Below are 17,379 nucleotides of genomic sequence, written 5' to 3' on the forward strand. Positions count from 1 at the left end.
CCCACCTCGTCATCTGGCCTTTAGGTTCATCCTTAGAGGAGGACCCGGGGGGCGTAGGGGTTACGGACTAAGATGAAAGACCTACTTCCAGACTAGGGAGGAAAGGCACGGTGATTGACTGCCCCAAATCAACCAATGAAAATCTTTGGATCACAGTGGTGTGGCCCAGAAACAGACCATAGGAATGGAGTGGAATGGGACAGCATTTTGTCCTACTGTGCACGAGGTCACCATGGGTCTTTTTGTTTAGGGCGCAGACTAAAGGCATTCAGGACCCCTGCTGGTGCAGTAGTTACACGTCAGGCTATGATCCACGTGGTCAGCAGTTCAAAGCCACCAGCAGCACCGCAGAAGAAGCCTGGGTTTTCTACTCTGGTTGACAGTTACAGTCTGGGGAATGTACAGGGGTCACGATGAGTCAGTGCTGACTGGATAGTGGAGAGAGAAGGAACTCTAGAAGCAGGGACCCTAACTGCTACCACCCAGGGCACTCCACCTGTGCATGGAGTCTTGGTGAGCGTTACGCCCTCTAGGGCCTGTGCGTGGGCACTGACAGCCGATGGCAGCAGATGAAGTCTGCGGAGCAGAAGCCCCTGCCCCTCACCACCTGACGACTGGCATTCTCGGAGGGCTGCCTCGGAGACGGTCCTCCAGAGGCTCCAGGCTGCCTCTCCTCTCAGCAAGACGTGATCATCAGCTCAGAGCCCAGCGAGCTCAAAAAGAACCCAGCTGGACTCGACTCTGCCTCGGTCCGGACCCCACTCTGTGCGAGGAGGAGTCTGGCCCCCGCCTCCCCACATGGAGACCTCGTGCTTCCTGCCAGGCCGTGCCACCTGAAGGTTGTTGCCCAAATCACAGACGGCGGTGCAGCATGCCCATCGGCCTGGGCCCCAGCATACCAGGTGATGACTGACTACCTACCGGGGGCTGGCCCACTTAAAGGCTGCTCACACACAGGGCCTGCTCAGGTCAAATGGGAACTCTTACCACACCTGACAGGTGTATGGGGGGAGGGGGTGGGGTGTGTGTGTGTCGGTAGGCAGGTAGGAGGGGTGTGTGTGTGTGTATGAGTGTGTGTGTGTGTTGGTAGGCAGGTAGGAGGCAGGACATGTGGGCCACACAGCCTGGCCTGGCCACACGGGGCAGTCTAGAAGGCTGGAGGAGAGTGCGTGCGGTCTCCTGTCCAGACCGTGCCTGGGAGGGGCCGGCACCCTCCCAGCAACCAGGGTGACTGTGTGTCAGCTCGGCACCACAGGGGATCCCCAGTCCAGAAGTGACTCATTCCTTCCAAGCCTTCCCCTGTAGGAAGAGGGGCTGTTACCACTTTCTGTCTAGCCCCCTCCCCGGCCAATGCCCATCACTAAACTGAGATCTCAATTGTCCAGCTGTTTCTCATCAGTGACCAGGGCCGGCTCTGCATTCTGCCCCAGGGAACAGCGCACCCTACTGGTCAGCTCAAGGCTCTCAGCTTTGCCTGGGAGCCATCTCAGGAGCCCTGGACCAGAGGGCCCTGACCCCTAAAGCAGAGGCAGGGAACCTTTATTCTGTCAAAATCATCAACTTAAAGAATTAGCCAGCTACATTTGGTCACACATCCAATTAGCTAGCCCTGGTGGCACCGTGGTTACCAGCTGGGCTGCTAACAGAAAGGTCAGGTGTTCAAAACCACCAGTTGCTCCTTAGACAACGGGCTTTCTACTCCCATGCAGACAGGGGCCCTTGTCATCTTGATTATGCGTGCTTGAACTTGATCACTGGCAGCTGACCTCCCTACAGACCAGCCGGAATTTGTTATGGGTGGGTGCAAGCACCTCTTACTTGTTCCAGCTGTGGTTGCACAACGCATTCAACCAGGAATGGGGGCGGGAATGCCCTAAAGCTGATGTACTGATCGTACAATTCTCGAGAAGAATGAACGATTGAATTATATGATATGTACATTATGTGCCAATAAAACTGTTAAGGAAAAAGAGTTGTGGTCTTGTAAACTCACAAGGGCAGTTCTCAAAAAGAACCCAGCTGGACTCGACTCTGCCTCTGTCTGGACCCCACTCTGTGAGAGGGGGAGCCTGGCCCCCGCCTCCCCACATGGAGACCTCCTACAATTCTTCTCGACACCACAGGGGATCCTGTCCTGTAGGGTCACTGTGAGCCGGCGTGGACTTGAGGCAGTGGGTTCGGTTCTGGAATGAGATGGTTGGAATGGCTTCGCTGTGGTAAGGCGTATGATGTGAGGTGATATTGACAGTGGTGTCCCCAGGCCTGCACTGTGTGTGTGTGTGTGTGTGTGTGTGTGTGTGTTCGGGTGGGCAAGCAGAGGCAGGAATAGAAGTATTGGAGATGATCAGATGAGGCACTCCTGCTGGGGGAGCAGAGGAGGGTGGGGCACAGGGAGCAGATCCCGCTGAGACCCCCTGCCCGGGCTGCAGGAGTCCTGGAATCATCCAGGTCAGGGTGGGGCAGCATAGGCTGGAAGGATGTGTACACAGGGAGGTTGCAGACAGACACCAGTCCTGGGTCAGCTTCGGAGCCCAGGGGTGCCAGTAAGTACTCCGGTGGCTGGAGGACGCTGGGCCTTGGTACCGATTATGCAGCTCCCTGGAACTGGGCCAATCAGGACTGGTGGCCAGGAGAGGCAGTCCTGCCCCTGTGCCTGCAGACCAAAAAGATCCTGACAGGGTGTTGGCTGAGGTGGGGGTCTGTGGTACCCTGGAACAGTGAGCCCTGCTCCATCCCAGCTGGGGAGCCTCTAGTCCTGGGTCCCCGGGGCTACAGGAGGGACGGGAGGCAGGGGCTAGGGCAGGGGCTGTTAGTGCTGTACTGAGTCACCTCTGATGAGCAGTGTGAGAAAAGGGCTCCTCTACATCCCCCACTCCTGGGGGGGGGTGCTCTCCCCAGGTCCTGGGGACCCTCCTCTCTGCTCAGATACCACTCACTCACACCATGACCCTCCTGCCCCCACCCCTCTCTCCCAGCCCCCATGACGGCAGGGCTGGGAGATCCTGGTTGCTAGGGGAGCCAAGGGCCCCCCAGAGCAGGTGGGCGGGGGCTCCTCAGCAGTCATGGCTGTGACCCCACCTCTCAGGACGGCCAGGGTCCAGGAGGGTCCGTCAGGGAGAACAGAGACTGGAGGCCAGGCTGAGACAGAGGCCTTTATTGGGGAGTCTGGGTACAGGGGCAGTGGCGGCTCAGAGGAAGCGTAACAGCCAGCCCCCACGACAGCCGTTTCCAAGGCACTGGAGAAGCCATGAGGTGTGAGCCTGAGCAATGGAGGTCGCGCCCCTCGGGGTGGGCTGGGCAGGGTGGGCAGAGGGCTCGACCCTAGCACAGCCACTGCCTCCCTCCCAGGCCCACCAGCTGGCCGGTCAACTCTGCTTGTGGGACTTGGCGGCTTTCTGCCGGTAGATCTCTGCTGTGAAGGGCCTGCAGGGCAGAGGTGAGCAGAGGGGCCCTCAGTCAGTCCACTTGGGTAGAGAGGGCAAGCCTTCACACCAGAGCCAGGGGCAGTGGGGCGGTAGAGCGGGCAAGCCTTCACACCACAGCCAGGGGCAGTGGGGACCGGGATCCCCTTCGTCTCCGGATCATCGGAGCCAGATGGGGTCCCAAGGATCCAGGAGCTGACAGAGGAGGGTGGGTAAGGGCTGCGGTGTCCAGGGCAGCATGGCGCTCGGGGACTGTGGACAGCCTGTCTATGGGCAGCATTGGCACCTGATTGCATGGTGCAATCTTGCAGGGGGGATTAGGGCAACTGAGAACCACTCCCTAGGCTGGAGGCCCAGCTGTGGCCACTCTAAAGTGCCCACCTACTGCTCCAATCTGGGTCCTTCGTATGGCCCAAGCCACCCAGCACACTGGGGATGGCCCACCCTGCCCCTGCCCACGTTCGGTCACTCACTCCTCGTAGTAGACCGCAATCACATAGACCAGGGCCACGATGGCGGACAGCAGGAGGCCGGCAGGGCTGGCGTGCCTGTGGAATCAGGGCCCAGCATCAGGGGTAGGGCTGGTGGGGAGTCCTACTGCTCCCATCACCCCAGAGGTTAGGTGGGTAGGGAAGGGGGGTCCTACTGCTCCATCGCCCCAGCCAGGCCCCATGAGGGATGCCATGTTTGCAGTAGTGTTGGGCCCCATGTTTGGAATGGTCTGATTTCTAACTTGGGCCCAAGGACTGTGCCCTGTCCTAGTGGTAAGGGCTGCAGGCTATCCAAGGGGCAGCCTCTGACAGGGCCGCCTGCCTGGGCACAGGGCACAGGGCTCCAGGAACCAAGTAACTCGCTAGGGGACAGGGCATCCTTGGGGGTCTTCAGGCCGTGCCCAAGCCCCACAGTGACAGGCACAGGTGGCTTGCTGGATTTGGGCAGCATCATTCTGCTGGAGGCCCGAGGGTCACTGAAGGCAGACCAGTGGGGAAGGGGGCACAGTAGCCGTGGGGCACACCAAGAACCCCTCCTGGATGGTACAGTGGGGAGCCAGGCCCTGGGGGGGGGGGCTCTGTCCCCTTTGGTGGTAAGGACAGCTGGCACTGTCATACTGGGCATGACCCATGGGGGGCTAGACCACCAAGCTCCCCCTCCTGAGCAGCAGACTATGGAGGCTGAGCCTGAGCACTAGCCCGTCTGTCGGGGAGCCTGGGAGAGGCAGGCCGAGTGCAGGCACAGTCGGGGCCCTGGTGCATTCCGTTCCCACACACCTATAATTCTGGCGTGGCTCTCTACCTGTAGCCAGCTCAGAGGCTCCCGAGAGGAGGAAGCTCCTCAAATCAGGCCTGCCTGCTGGTCCCATGTGCTCTGGGCTCCCTTTGCTTGTCCGCATGAAAACCCTGTCCCCACACCGTGGACGAGGGCACAGAAGGGGCCACATGCAGAGCCCAGGCTTGGCCCGGAGCCTTGGGTGCCTAGAAGGTTGGCCTGGGCTGTGCCCCAAGGGAGGGGCGTATCTTGTGCCAGCCTGGGCACACAGCAGCCTGGAGAGGGTAGGGCTGAGGACTCTGTGCCCAGGACCTTCAATCTGGGTCCTCAGGCTCCAGCGCAGGCACAGTGCCATGCTGTCTCCGGCCCCAGCAGGCTGGGGCAGATGGTGCTCCTGGTGGTCAATCCTACAGGCCTGGTGAGCTCTCAGACGAGGGTCTCCGGCTCCGGCTCCAGCTCCAGCTCCCAGGCTTCAGCAGGCCACGCATGGTGCTGCTCCCAAGGGCCTGTAGCCAGGGCTGCCCTCAGCCACCCACCGCCCTTCACACGCAAAAGAATGCTCTGTAGAAAGGACGCACATGGGCACTGCCCACACAGCACCCCAGGTCGTAGGGAAGTGGGTAGGGACTACATGGTGGGGATGCAGACGCTCGGTGGGAGAGGGTGTGGGCATGTTGAGGGCCTGACTGTGGCAACAGATGGGCAGAGGCAGGAGGGAGGGCTTCTGTCTGGCTCATCGTCCTGGTCCCTGGTAGGCAGGCCTGCTCCAAGGAGCGGGTGCCTCTGGAGCCCACCGCCCAAGCCCAGGCCATGGGGGACGAGGGTCCGTTCGATCACTGACTGCCATGCCAGCACCTCAGGCCCATTACTTCGATGCCATCTGCTGCCTGCTCCCGAGCGCACCCTCAGCATCCAGGGACGCGGTTCCAAAGGCCAAGTGACAGTGGACTATTGCCGACCACCCGCCTGCCTCAGTGGAAGGAGCCCACTCTCTAAGTGGAGATGCACAGGTTAACTCGCTGTGGATACTACCTGAAAGGTGGGATGTTTGTTTCCAAAACAGCAGTCACTGAAGCCCCTGTACAGTGTGTGTGTGCGTGCATGTGCACGCTCTCACGTGTACAGTGGGCAGTGGACAGGGAGCCCAGTATCGGAAGCTCTCCCTAGGGCCTAGGTTATCCTTCTTGACCTGAGGTTACAGCCATGGACTATGTGCCTGGCTGGGGCAGGCCACAGTCAAGAGGCCTGCTGCCCCGGTGCGAGGGCCCCTCCTCTGGGTGAGGAGCCCCTGTGTCTTCTGGAGCCTCAAATGTTCCAGCACAGGCCCACAGAGGAACAGCCTGCAGGCCAACAATGGCTTCTGTCTTTTCAGATGGTTAAAAAAAATCCAAAGACTAGAATCCAAATGTCAGAGTTGTTTAGGTGAGGGCTTCTGACGCCACGGCCAGCCCTCACAAGCACATCAACTGGGGACCCGCTTCCTGGCCGCGAGGCCCAATCCTGCAGTACTCACATGACGGCCCAGCCTAGGTAGTTGGCAGTGCTGCCCCAGTACATGGGGTTGTCCAGGACACTGAACGGGAACGTGGTCACTCTGGCTTCCTTGAGGATCCCAAAATAATCACCTGCAGAGATGGCAAGGCAGGGCATCACAGCACCGCACATCCCACTCGGCTGGCAGCTGGGACCCAAGAATCCTAACCAGTGTGCTCTGGCTCTGGCCTCAGCAGCACAGGGTCCGCTGAGGGTGGGGCCCTGAGGGGTGACGCTGTGACGCCCTCTAAAGGCCTCGTTGGCCTGGGCCCCAGCCACATCAGCCTTCTGGCTCTTCCCACCCGAGTCTCGCCTGATCAACCTGCACCCTGGGCAGCTCCCCACTTCTCCCTGAACTCACTTTCTTCCAAAGATGCCTTCCCGCTTGCCCAGCCTGGGGCTGTAGGTCAGTTCCTCTCCCCCTGGTCTGATTCCCATTCCTGTGGTTTCTGGGGGTGGCCAGCCAAGCGCAAGCTACCAGTGACCACCCTCAAGAGAGGCCCCAGTAGCCACAGGATGTCTGCAGGCTTAAGGAGGCCCACAGGCACGGATGTGAGAGGCCCACCCTCTTCATCTGTCCCCTTCCCCTTCCTACTTTGTCCTCCTTCAGGTAACACCCAAGGGAACCTGAAGCCATCCAATGTCCAAGGGGGCAAAAGTTCCAGGGCCCCCACATGCCTGTGTGACAACAGAGAAAGGAGGACACCCCAGGACACTCCCACTGGGGCCACCCTGCTCACCAGGCCAAGGCCTGACAAGGGCGGGGGGCTGCGTGGGGCGCAGCACATGTCTACAGCAGCCCAGGTTCGGGGCCCAGGTCTGCCATAACTGGGTGCACCCTTGGGCATGTTTATCCCTCCAGCGAGGCCTCAATGCCCCTACCTGTCCAACACATAACTGCACTCACTACGTCCACTCTAGGTCCCTGGGCCCATGCCCCTCCAGGTGACAGACTATCTTTGTGGTCTGTCCTCTGAGGACTCAGGGTCCACACTAAGGCATCCGGAGTCTCTTTCACTGCGGGTACCCACGACACCAGCTTCCCACACTGAGAGCAGTACACAGCCACCGCGTAGCCCCGAGGGTTGGGGTTCTGCCTGCCAGGCATAGGCGTTTCTAGGAAAGGAGTCCGTCGTGGCGCAGGTGCCCACAATGCTGGCAGAACCAATGTCAGCGCGTTTCCTAGGTAACATCAGCACCCACACCTGATTCCTGTGGGGTCTCTGGCTGGAGAAGGTACTTGAGAGAAACCAAGAGGCTGCAGGAGGGGCAATCTCCAGCATGTTCCGAGCCTCGGGACCACCTGCTAGCACTGGGGACTGAGCAATGCTCGCATAGGCTGTGAGGCTGGAGGGGTTGGGGCGCCGCCTGCCACCACGGCCCCAAATCCAGGCTAACAGCCCGGCTCTCCTCCGCGGCCAGCAGATGTTACACTCGGCTGCCCTTTGCCGGAGCCGGAACGTGGTGTGGCGACCAGAACAACTCCTTCTAAGCAGGGCGCGGGGCTCATGCCGACGGAGCTAGTTTGGTCAGGATGCGAGTGAGAATGCTGAAGCCCAAGACGACAGACTACGAAGCACCAAACTACTGCCCTCCCAGGAACACCAACACGAGCAAGCAGAAACTGATGCAGCTAACCTCGCTGGGACTCGGGTGGGCGTTCGGGGGTGGTTCATAGCTGTCACAGTGATAGGACCCCACTTGGGCGTCCTGCCCCTCCTGCTCCTTCAAGCCACAGGTGCACATCCACCTTGGGATGGTGGGTCCCAGCGCCGACAGAGAGCAGACGGCGTCTGTTCAGACCTGGGGAGCGACTGCCTGAAGGATGCTGGCGGGCACCTGTCCTGCCCGCTTGGTGGAGGTCGCAGCATGACATGGCGATGAGAGGACGAGGGGCTGGGAGCCTGTGGGCCAGGACGGCCATTCAGATACACAGAGGAAAGCCGAAGCCCACAGGCCAGACAGCGTGTTTCTCTGGGATGGTGGGGTGTTTAAAGACACCTCTGTGTGACCTGGAGCGCCGCAAGCACGCCCAGAACAAGACACCTGCTCCGCAGGACCCGAGGAATGCGATGTTCTCACCCAAGCTGGTCCCTCTAATCCGTGCAAGCGTGGGACGGAGAACGGGAGCAAGAATCAGCAAACTACGGGAACCCAGAGGCTGGGAACGGAGGGAGTCACGCACAAAACAACATGCAAAGACACTAACTGGTGGCTGAAATGCAGAATTTGGAAGCAGATGACGTGATGGTGTTCTCTAGGACCAATGGCTTTTCATCAGGGACACTGGTCCTCAATGACTCAGTGACTGCACACACAGACCACGTCAGGTGGGCTGCGTGGAGACCAAACAGACTCCATCTGCAGAGATGACGAGAAGCTCAGTATCAGTGAAGGCAAATGCAGGGGATGACTGCCATCGCAGGTTCAAATTCAGCATCCAAGCGAGCCTACAAGCGCCCAACTTTGGCCTTGAATACATCCTGCCGGAATGGAGAAGGGGCTTCAAAGAATCCCATAAAGGACAGATTTGACACACTGACCAAAAGTGGCCAGAGGAGTTGGGGGAGGACGTCAAGGACGTCACACGTGAAGAAGGTAAACGAGCCTGGGTGCGCCCACAGGACTGTCACGAGACTCAACGTAGCAAAGTGAACAGAAAAACCACCAAGTGAAGAGCGGAAGAGAAGGCTTCAAAGGGCGGCTGAGGAGACAGGGCAAGCCTGGCGAGAAATGTACAGAGGCCTGAGCCAGAAAACCAGGTGTGATCAGCTCAAAGAACCGAAGAGAAGGCTCAAGCCTTGGTCTGCAGCATCCAAAGGTGAGGGGAGGCCTGTACCCACAAGAATCCCTCAGCAGCCAGTCATTTTCAGGAAGCAGCAAAGATAAAGAACTGCTGGTACTGAGGAAGGTATGCCGACTGGACTGAATGTGCAGGTGAAAACAAGGCTTCAGGAATCGGTGAAGTCCCAACTGAGATGTTTTAACAAACATGCCCAACACCAGAGTAACAACTCCAAAGCTGTTTCTCAAACGGAAAGTAATTATCCGCAGAGGGTGGCAGGGCTTTGCAGCCCGAATCCTAAGGGCCTGCGCTGTGACTCGCCAATAGAGGCTCCCAGCAGCACCTCTGTGTGCAGCGCAGGTCCTCACCGCCACCCTGCACCCTTCCTCCCTGCAGGAGTGAGGTGCTGCTTTGGGCTCACTATGCTCCCAGGCAGGGGCAGTTCTAATGACTTCCACCTGGCTTCCTTTCCACATTAACCCTCTCTCCACAGGGATCGAGTGGAGAGGAGAGGCCTCTAGCAGAGCAGTGGTTCTCAGCCTTCCTAACGCCACGATCCTTTAATACACTTCTTCATGTGGTGGTGACCCCCAAACATCGGATATGTTTTCCGATGGTCTCAGGAGACCCCTGTGAAAGAGTCGTTCAACCCCCCCAAAGGAGTCGCGACCCATAGGTTGAGAACCGCTGCTCTAGTTGGTGAGTGGGTCTGTCCTAGTTGCACATTCTGGGACCAGGGATATCACTACAAGGTGCCCGAGACCCACTAAACCCCCTGGGAGAAGGGCCTGAGCTAAGTCTCCACAAGCAACATGACCTCCATTTGTCCCCGACCTGTGGGTTTCCTGGGATTCGTGTCAGTTCAGAGACATTTCCTTTCCCGGAATGAACAAGGGCTTTGGGAGATGGCCACGGATCCTTCTAGGGAAAGCTGCGAGAGAAATTGACAGTCGAAATTTGGGGCAAGGTAGTGGGGTGGTTCCTCAGATGGACCTGGCCTCCCTCACTCTAGGAGTTGGGGGTTCTGTCAAAGACTCTTGGTTAGATTGCTGTGCACTTGACCGAAAGTTCATCCGCTGTTATTGCTCCAGCAAATATTCAGTGAGTCTGCCGTACATCTCCCCGCAAGGGACACCAGGGCTAATTTACTGAGTCACTCTTCCGGTGACTGCTCTGTACCTGTGCTCGCCTTGTCTGGAGATTAAGCACTGCCACACAGCCTCTGCCACCCGGGATCCAACCGCCCGCACTGCAGTGGAGTGTCTCACTTCACTGAGGGCCATGCCCGCTGCAGTGTCTGACCTACATGGAAGAGCTGTCACACCAGCGACACGGATGCTGGGGCTTTCTTCACCAGTGAGCGCCTGTGTGGTAACAGGTGGGTCGCCCTCTGCGTGCTCCTGGGGTGGGTCCCACACAACCGCCCACTCTAACATTTGTGTCTCCCTACGGGTTGGGGTACTGCCTCCTGCAGTTTTCCAAGGTTGTTATTTCATGGGAACACCTCTTGCTGCACATAAGAGGCCACCAACCAAATAAACTGTCCCTTCTCAACACTCACTATCTGGCACTCTTGACAATGGTAAAAAATCGACTTGCTAACGATTTTGGACATTTAATGACGTACATCTGGCAGTCAGAACCACCGCGGTGCATGCTCAGAGTCACGTTAGCTTCATATGAGGGGGTACCTAAAAAAAAAAACCACTAAATTTTTTTCCAAAGCTATGTATCTAAATTTTTTACAAATCAACTTTATCCACCTTCAAACTACTCTCCATTAAACTTAATACATTTGTCAAATCTGCAATTCCATTCTTGGAGACATTGCAAACTCATCTGTTTGGATGCTGACTGCCCCTCCCTCGTTTTTGTCTTCACCTCTTCTACATCATCGAATCGCTGTCCTTCCATGGGCCTCTGCATTCAAGGAAACAAAGACGTTGCATGGAATGAGGTCAAGTGAACAAGGCGTGGGGGCATGAGAGGCATGTGTTTGGGGCCAAAAACTGGAGCATTGAGATGGCTGCGTGAGCAGGTGCATTGTTGTGGTGGCAAAACCAGCCCCAATTCACCACAAATCAGGCCTTTTTTATGTCACTCACTGTTACACAATCTTTTCAGAACCTCTAAAGAGTAGGCTTGATTAACAGTCTGACCTGGTGGAAGGAACTTCAAATGCGCTACAAGATGATATTTTCATCCAATCGGTAAGTTGAGAGACATCCAGAATGAGGTTTGCCATCAATCGACATTTCACCTTTTTTGAAAGGAGAAAACCACTCATACACTTGAGTTTTTCCCATAGTGCTGTCCTTGTAAGCTGTGTTCAACACAACAGTTTTTGTGGCATTTTCCCAAGCAGGAAACAATTTCACAGCTGCACATTGTTCTCTTAAATCAGCCCATCGCAAAACATGAGGTTCAAGTGATACGGCTGTAACAAAAAAATTCACTGTGACCAGAGAGAACCTTCCCAGGTGACGCCACTGGGTACACTAACTCAGAGCAAGTTGCCCGGGGGAGCTCTTTTCCAGCTGTTTGGGGGGAGTACCTCCTTGCATTACGGAGTAGAAAGCTTCCTCTTTCTCCCAAGGAGTGGCTGGTGGTTTCAAACAAGTGGTTAGCAGCACAATTTATAACCACTTTCTCCTCAGGGCGTGCACAGAAAACCCAAACTCCTGCCATCAAGTTTATTCTGACCCACAGCAATCCAGAACTTTTGAGGCTTTTACAAATCTTTAAAGGACCAGACAGCCTCATCTTCCTCCCAAGGAGCTGCTGGTAGGTTTAAGTCACCAACCTTGAGGTTAACAATAACTTCAATAGCATATAAAATCTGTCCTTATACATCTCCCCACCCCATCTTTATTTATGCCTTTTATATCATACAGGATGTGACAAGTAGAATTACACACCAAACACACATTCGAACTAGATTTGCTCATAAAACTGCCATTACTGGAGCTGTGTATTTCTGACTTTCTCTCATTTCCACCTGAAAAACTCCGTTCAGCATTTCTGGTAGGTCTGATAAGGAGCCCTGGTGGCATGATGGTTACTCGTTGCGCTATTCACAGGTCAGCAGTGGAAACCCCCAGCCAGTTCCTCTGGAGAAAGACACGGCTTTCTATTCCCATAAAGAGTTAGTCTCGGAAACTCACAGAGGCAGTTTGACCCTGTCTGATAGGATTGATTGCTGAGTCAGAACTGACTCAATGGCAGTGAGTTTGGTAGGTCTTCGACATTTGCTGGGTGAGAGTGTCTTCATTTTGCCAGGTCCAGCATTCTTGCTTGACAGTTTTTATTCTTTCAGTCCTTCCGATACGTTATCCCACTGCCACCTTCATCTTCATAAGGATCCCTGGTATGCGGCCCTTTGCTTCTCTCACGGTTTTTAAGACCACTCTTTATCTTCAGTTTTCAATAACCTAATTATACAGTGTCTGGTGTGAATATTTTTGAGTTTATTCTACTCGATGTTCCTTGAGCTTCATCATGTACAGATTCATGTGTTTTGTCAAATGTGGGAGGTTCTCAACCATCATTTCTTTAGTTGTTATTTCTTGTCCTTTCTGTCGTCCCCACTGGGGCTTTCATAATGGGTACGCTGTTCTCTTTAATGGTGCCCATATAATCCTTTGTTGTTTTTGTTAGTTGCCAGAGCCTCGGTCCACCTCAGGCCCCGCCGCCCAGTGCTAGGCCCTGCTCACGGTGGACGATGTGTTGGGGCCTTGTTTTCACTGACCAAGACTGAGATGCTTTCTAGCAGTCGATCTTCCCTGCTGACACTCTACATGGGCACGAGGAAGTCTCACCATGCTTGCTTCGAACAAGTGTCTAAGCTGTACTTCCTCCAACGTGGTTTTTCCTGGTAGGCCACACTGTACTCAGAATTGTGTGAGAGCACGAGTATGTAAGCCCTCTTTGATCACCAGCTTCCAAGTGCACATGAGGCATTTGAACCCGACCATGAGTGGAGTCGGGCACATCTTTGCTCGTTCACACTTTCAATGAGGCTTTGCAGCAGATTTTCTCAGTGTAATACTGTGATGATTAATGTTCTGTGTTATCTTTGTGAGCTAAGGTGAGCGACTAAGCAGTCGGAAGCCGGTTCCTTGCTGGGATGAGCAGCATCAGTGCATGAAAGGTGGTTGACAAAGCTTGCTCGTCCTTGACCTGCACTCTTCTCACCAGCCCAACTCCGTTTCTTGAGATGTAAACCTTACAGAAGGCTCTGGTGTGTGGAGTTTGGATTTTTCCGACCCTGTAAACATGTGAGCCAACAGAAGTCTTCAGCTTATTGTCTGCCTCACAGATCTAAGTGGGTCATTTGAGCCACTTCCACAGTTGTGTCAGCCATTCTCTCCATATATGTTTATACTACATGTCACTACTTTTGCCCTTCTACAGAACCCAGTCCAAGACATCTGGTGTACTCCAAGTGGTCCTAGAGGGGCACAAGCTTTTTCTTTTTTTAATAAGTCACTTATTTGGGGCTCATACAGCTCTCTTAGCCCTACAATGCCTGAATTTTTAATTTCAGGGAAAATGTTTTGTGTTTTTATTCTTTACTTTCATAGTTATCAATATATAACAACCAAAATATATTAAAAATATATCAAATTTGCAATGTTTTAAAAATGTAACCAAATTGTCACATTCATCCATGGATTTATAATACAAGAATAAAAAATGCACCTTCATTTGTATATTACTTTTCATCTTATTTTATTATTAAATAAAAAACTAACTAAAACTTATTTATAAAATAATACATAATTTATTTGTTTATAATTTTAGTTAATGTGAAATTGAACAAAACATTTTTTTTCTTTGGTGATACAAAGAGGAGCTTTGCATTTGCTGCAGAAAAATACTGGTGCACTCTTGCAATTTACGTTTTTGCATCTTCCTGTGTGTGACCTCAGGGTAATGGTGAAGACCATGCAAACGGGGATCTCTTCCAGGGAGACTTTTGGTGGCAGGACCTCTTCTCTTTTTGTTAGCAACTCAGCCTCAGTAAAGCTCGTAGAAGGGCTGCCTCTTTTTGTTGGTCTATTACTTTTTCCTTCAACAAGAGCTTCGGCGATGCTCATTTTGAACTCTTGTAGATTTTGGGAATTTGGGAATTATCATTGAAGTGAATCTTGGACTTTATATCTTCCCATCTCTCTCTACTTATCACTTCCAATACAATAAGACAGTTTAGTTTGCTCTTCCAATATAAACGTGAATCTGAGAGCCTCACCATCGACATAGCAAGCAGTGTACCCCAAAATTGCCCTCAAGATCCTGGCTACTCAGTGCAAGAGGTTTATTGGGATTTTGCTGGATTGCATAAAGATTTCATTGGTCAACAATATGCATAATGATATCCTTCAAGAAAAAATGTCTAAAATATTCAACGGGACGTTTTACTACCCCAGAAGAATCTATCTGTCCTAACCATTCAGACATAGATATAGCTGTAACGTCTCCAGAAATGTGCTGGCAAAGAGAAATTCTTCGATTTCTTGATGTAGATGGCTTTGAACTTGTAGTTACTGGAATTGATTCTTCAACTTCAACAACTGAAGTTTCTAACTCATCTTCACTAGTATTATCATTACTAACTACAAGGTCTTCTAATTCATTGAAATCAGAATAATCAGGTGTATAGTCACTTCCTATCATGGGAAAATAAAATATTGTTATCAAAATAGTTGGAATAGCAATATAATTAAATTTTTATATTATAAAATTAAAACTTTAAAATATAATACACATTTTATTTACCAATTTCATCCATATTAGCATCTGGTTCCTTGTCTGAGTCTGTACCGCTTCCATCTAGGTCATAAATTCACCTTTTTCCATAAAACAAATCACAATCCATGCTGTGGTAGTTTTTGTCACCGTCGATTCAAAAGACGAATGTAATGAATTTGTTACGTTTTGAAAAAGCGGAAATATATGTTTTTTATGAGTATTACACCTTTGACATTAAAAACCAGTTTTATGAACATCTACAAAAATATCAACACTAAAACGTCACTAGGTTGAAAGTATTGCAAAATGCACTGGACGCCAACGACCGCTTCACCTCAGACGCACCATCGGCCAACATGCAGCACTCTTCAAGCACGGTGCCGCTGCAGTGCGTGACTAGCGGTGTGCATCTGTGCTAGCCAAGTGTGCCGAGTTCGTCGACATCTTTGTCGGCTCCCAAAGCTTCATAATTTCTGTACCAGACACGTTTTAATTAAACGTTCGAAAACGTCACGCTGGGCGTTATAGGGTTAACAATCCACACCAATTGTATCAAGCACATTTGTACATATGATGTCAGCACCATTTTCAAAACATTTTCTTTCTATTTGAGTCTTTGGTATCAGCTCGTCTTTTTCCCCTCCACCCCCCCCCCCCACAGCATGAACCCTTGATAAATTATTATTATTTTCATATCTTAGACCATCTGCTGTCTCCCTTCACCCACGTTTCTGTTGTTCATTCCCTGAGGGGTCGGGGGGTTATACGTCCATCACTGTGATGGGTTCCCCTTTCTCCCTCTGTCCCCACACCTTCCCCCTACCCTCCTTGTATCACCACTCCCATTATTGTTCCTGAGGGTTTTATCTGTCTCTTCCTTGTGACCCTTCTGAGAGGGGATGTCCAATTGTCTACATATGGGCTTTGGGTCTCCACTCTAATCCCACTCGTTCACATCAATATGATTGTTTTGGGTTTCTGATGCCTGTTACCTGATCCCATTGACACCTCATGATCACACAGGCTGGTGTGCTTCTTCCATGTGGGCTTTGTTGCTTCTCAGCTAGATGGCCGCTTGTTTGTCTTCAATACTTTAAAACCCCAGTGTCTTTAAGACACTGTATCTTTTGATAGCCGGGCACCATCAGCTTTCTTCACCACGTTTGCTTATGCATCCGCTTTGTCTTCAGGCATCTTGTCAGGAAGATGAGCATCACAGAGGGCCGAGTTATTAGAACAAGCCCTGCTCTCCAAGTCTTTAGTCTATTTTTGGAATTTCCCTTCCCTTGCTGCTCTGTTGAACTCCCTTTGTTTCGTTCCGGTGTGGGGAGATCAGACCGGGCACAATTCCCACATTGTGTCTCCAGTGCTGTGGGTCAGTGAGGGGACATCATGTCTTGTGGTGGAGCCAGCCCTGTAGTCCTCTCTGTGCCTTGGCTGCTCCGAGCAGGAGTGTCGTCTTGGGGGCTTTGTGGACCAGGATGTAGAGTTCTCTAGCTCTCTCTCTCTCTCTCTCTCTCTCTCTCTCTCTCTCTCTCTCTCTCTCTCTCTCTCTCTCTCTCTCCCCCCTCTTAGTTTGCTCGTGTGTGGTCTGGGCCGACCTCCCCAGGCTGTATCTCAGTGCTGTCCTCTGTAGCACAAACTTCTGTAGAGGGAGTTGATGGAGCTGGCATTGGGGCCAGCTCCACACACTTCTCTGTTAGTTTGCTGCTTCATGCAGATATGTTGCCCTCAAGGACTGGCGAACTGCTCTGAGGAGCACAATCTTAAGGAAGCATGTTTTCCCTTGATTTACAAATCTGGCTAGCCTTAAGGCACCAATGACTATGTCTACCAGTAAATAGGGCACAGTTCATCCTTGGCATGATATGACACAGCATAACCACCATTGATTCAAACATTTGTGAGAGACAAGGTTCTGGGTGATTGCGTATTTCACATTCTTTACTATCTTTGTCAAACTGAGAAGTAAAGTGAAGCTGGCTCATTGGTCCTACTTTTGCTAGACAACGTGGAGAAAGAATGATGCGCTTGGGATCTCTAGAATCCTAGCTGAAACAAAGCAAAAGAGATCTCTAAACCAAAATCCAAACACACTACCGTTCAATTGGGTGGATGCTGACTCATAGTGATCTCATAGGACAGGGTAGAACTAACTGCCTCTGTGAGTTTCCGAGACGGGGACTCTTTATGAGAGTAGAAGTCCAGTCTTTCTCCTTCAGACTAAGTAGCCAGCCAGTGGTTTTGAACTGCTGACCTTGACAACCCAATGCATAACCACTACATCACCAGTGTGCCTCATAAAAGACCTAAAAGTTACTATTTGTGCCCAGAGAAAGGCTTATTTCTTGTAAAAGGTGATATTGCTGAAAAAAAATGAAGTGTCTGAATTACAATGCCAATTGAATTCCCAACCCAGAATGGTGCCTGAAGTTAAATTAGTGGGTGGATTCAGAAGAAATGGGATCATAAAACTTGGATGGAGACAGCTAGGCAGATAATCTAGAAACTGGTGACACTGAGCCCCTAAATTCTATTTAATTATTCCTGCCAACAGAACCAGCCCCCTCACTCTCCTATCTGAAGAAATTACTCCAGCTTTTTTGCTAAGCCGCTTTCCAC

At 52.5% G+C, this 17,379-nt stretch overlaps 1 protein-coding gene across 9 annotated transcripts in view; it reads right to left on the bottom strand.

The window, feature by feature from the left end:
- Positions 1-3,138: 3,138 nt before the first annotated feature.
- The window catches only part of PEMT (phosphatidylethanolamine N-methyltransferase), a 90,760-nt gene continuing 76,519 nt past the window's right edge, over positions 3,139-17,379 (bottom strand). For all 9 annotated transcript variants that reach the window (XM_075560945.1, XM_075560942.1, XM_075560943.1 and 6 more), the window contains 3 exons: positions 6,202-6,313; positions 3,896-3,970; positions 3,139-3,423 (listed from right to left, as the gene is read on the bottom strand). In XM_075560945.1, the coding sequence (XP_075417060.1) occupies positions 3,366-3,423; positions 3,896-3,970; positions 6,202-6,313 (245 nt within the window). In that variant the 3' untranslated portion in view covers positions 3,139-3,365. The remainder of the gene's footprint in view (positions 3,424-3,895; positions 3,971-6,201; positions 6,314-17,379) is intronic.

This window comes from Tenrec ecaudatus, chromosome 10, assembly GCF_050624435.1.
Source record: "Tenrec ecaudatus isolate mTenEca1 chromosome 10, mTenEca1.hap1, whole genome shotgun sequence".
In the NCBI taxonomy this organism is placed as follows: domain Eukaryota; kingdom Metazoa; phylum Chordata; class Mammalia; order Afrosoricida; family Tenrecidae; genus Tenrec; species Tenrec ecaudatus.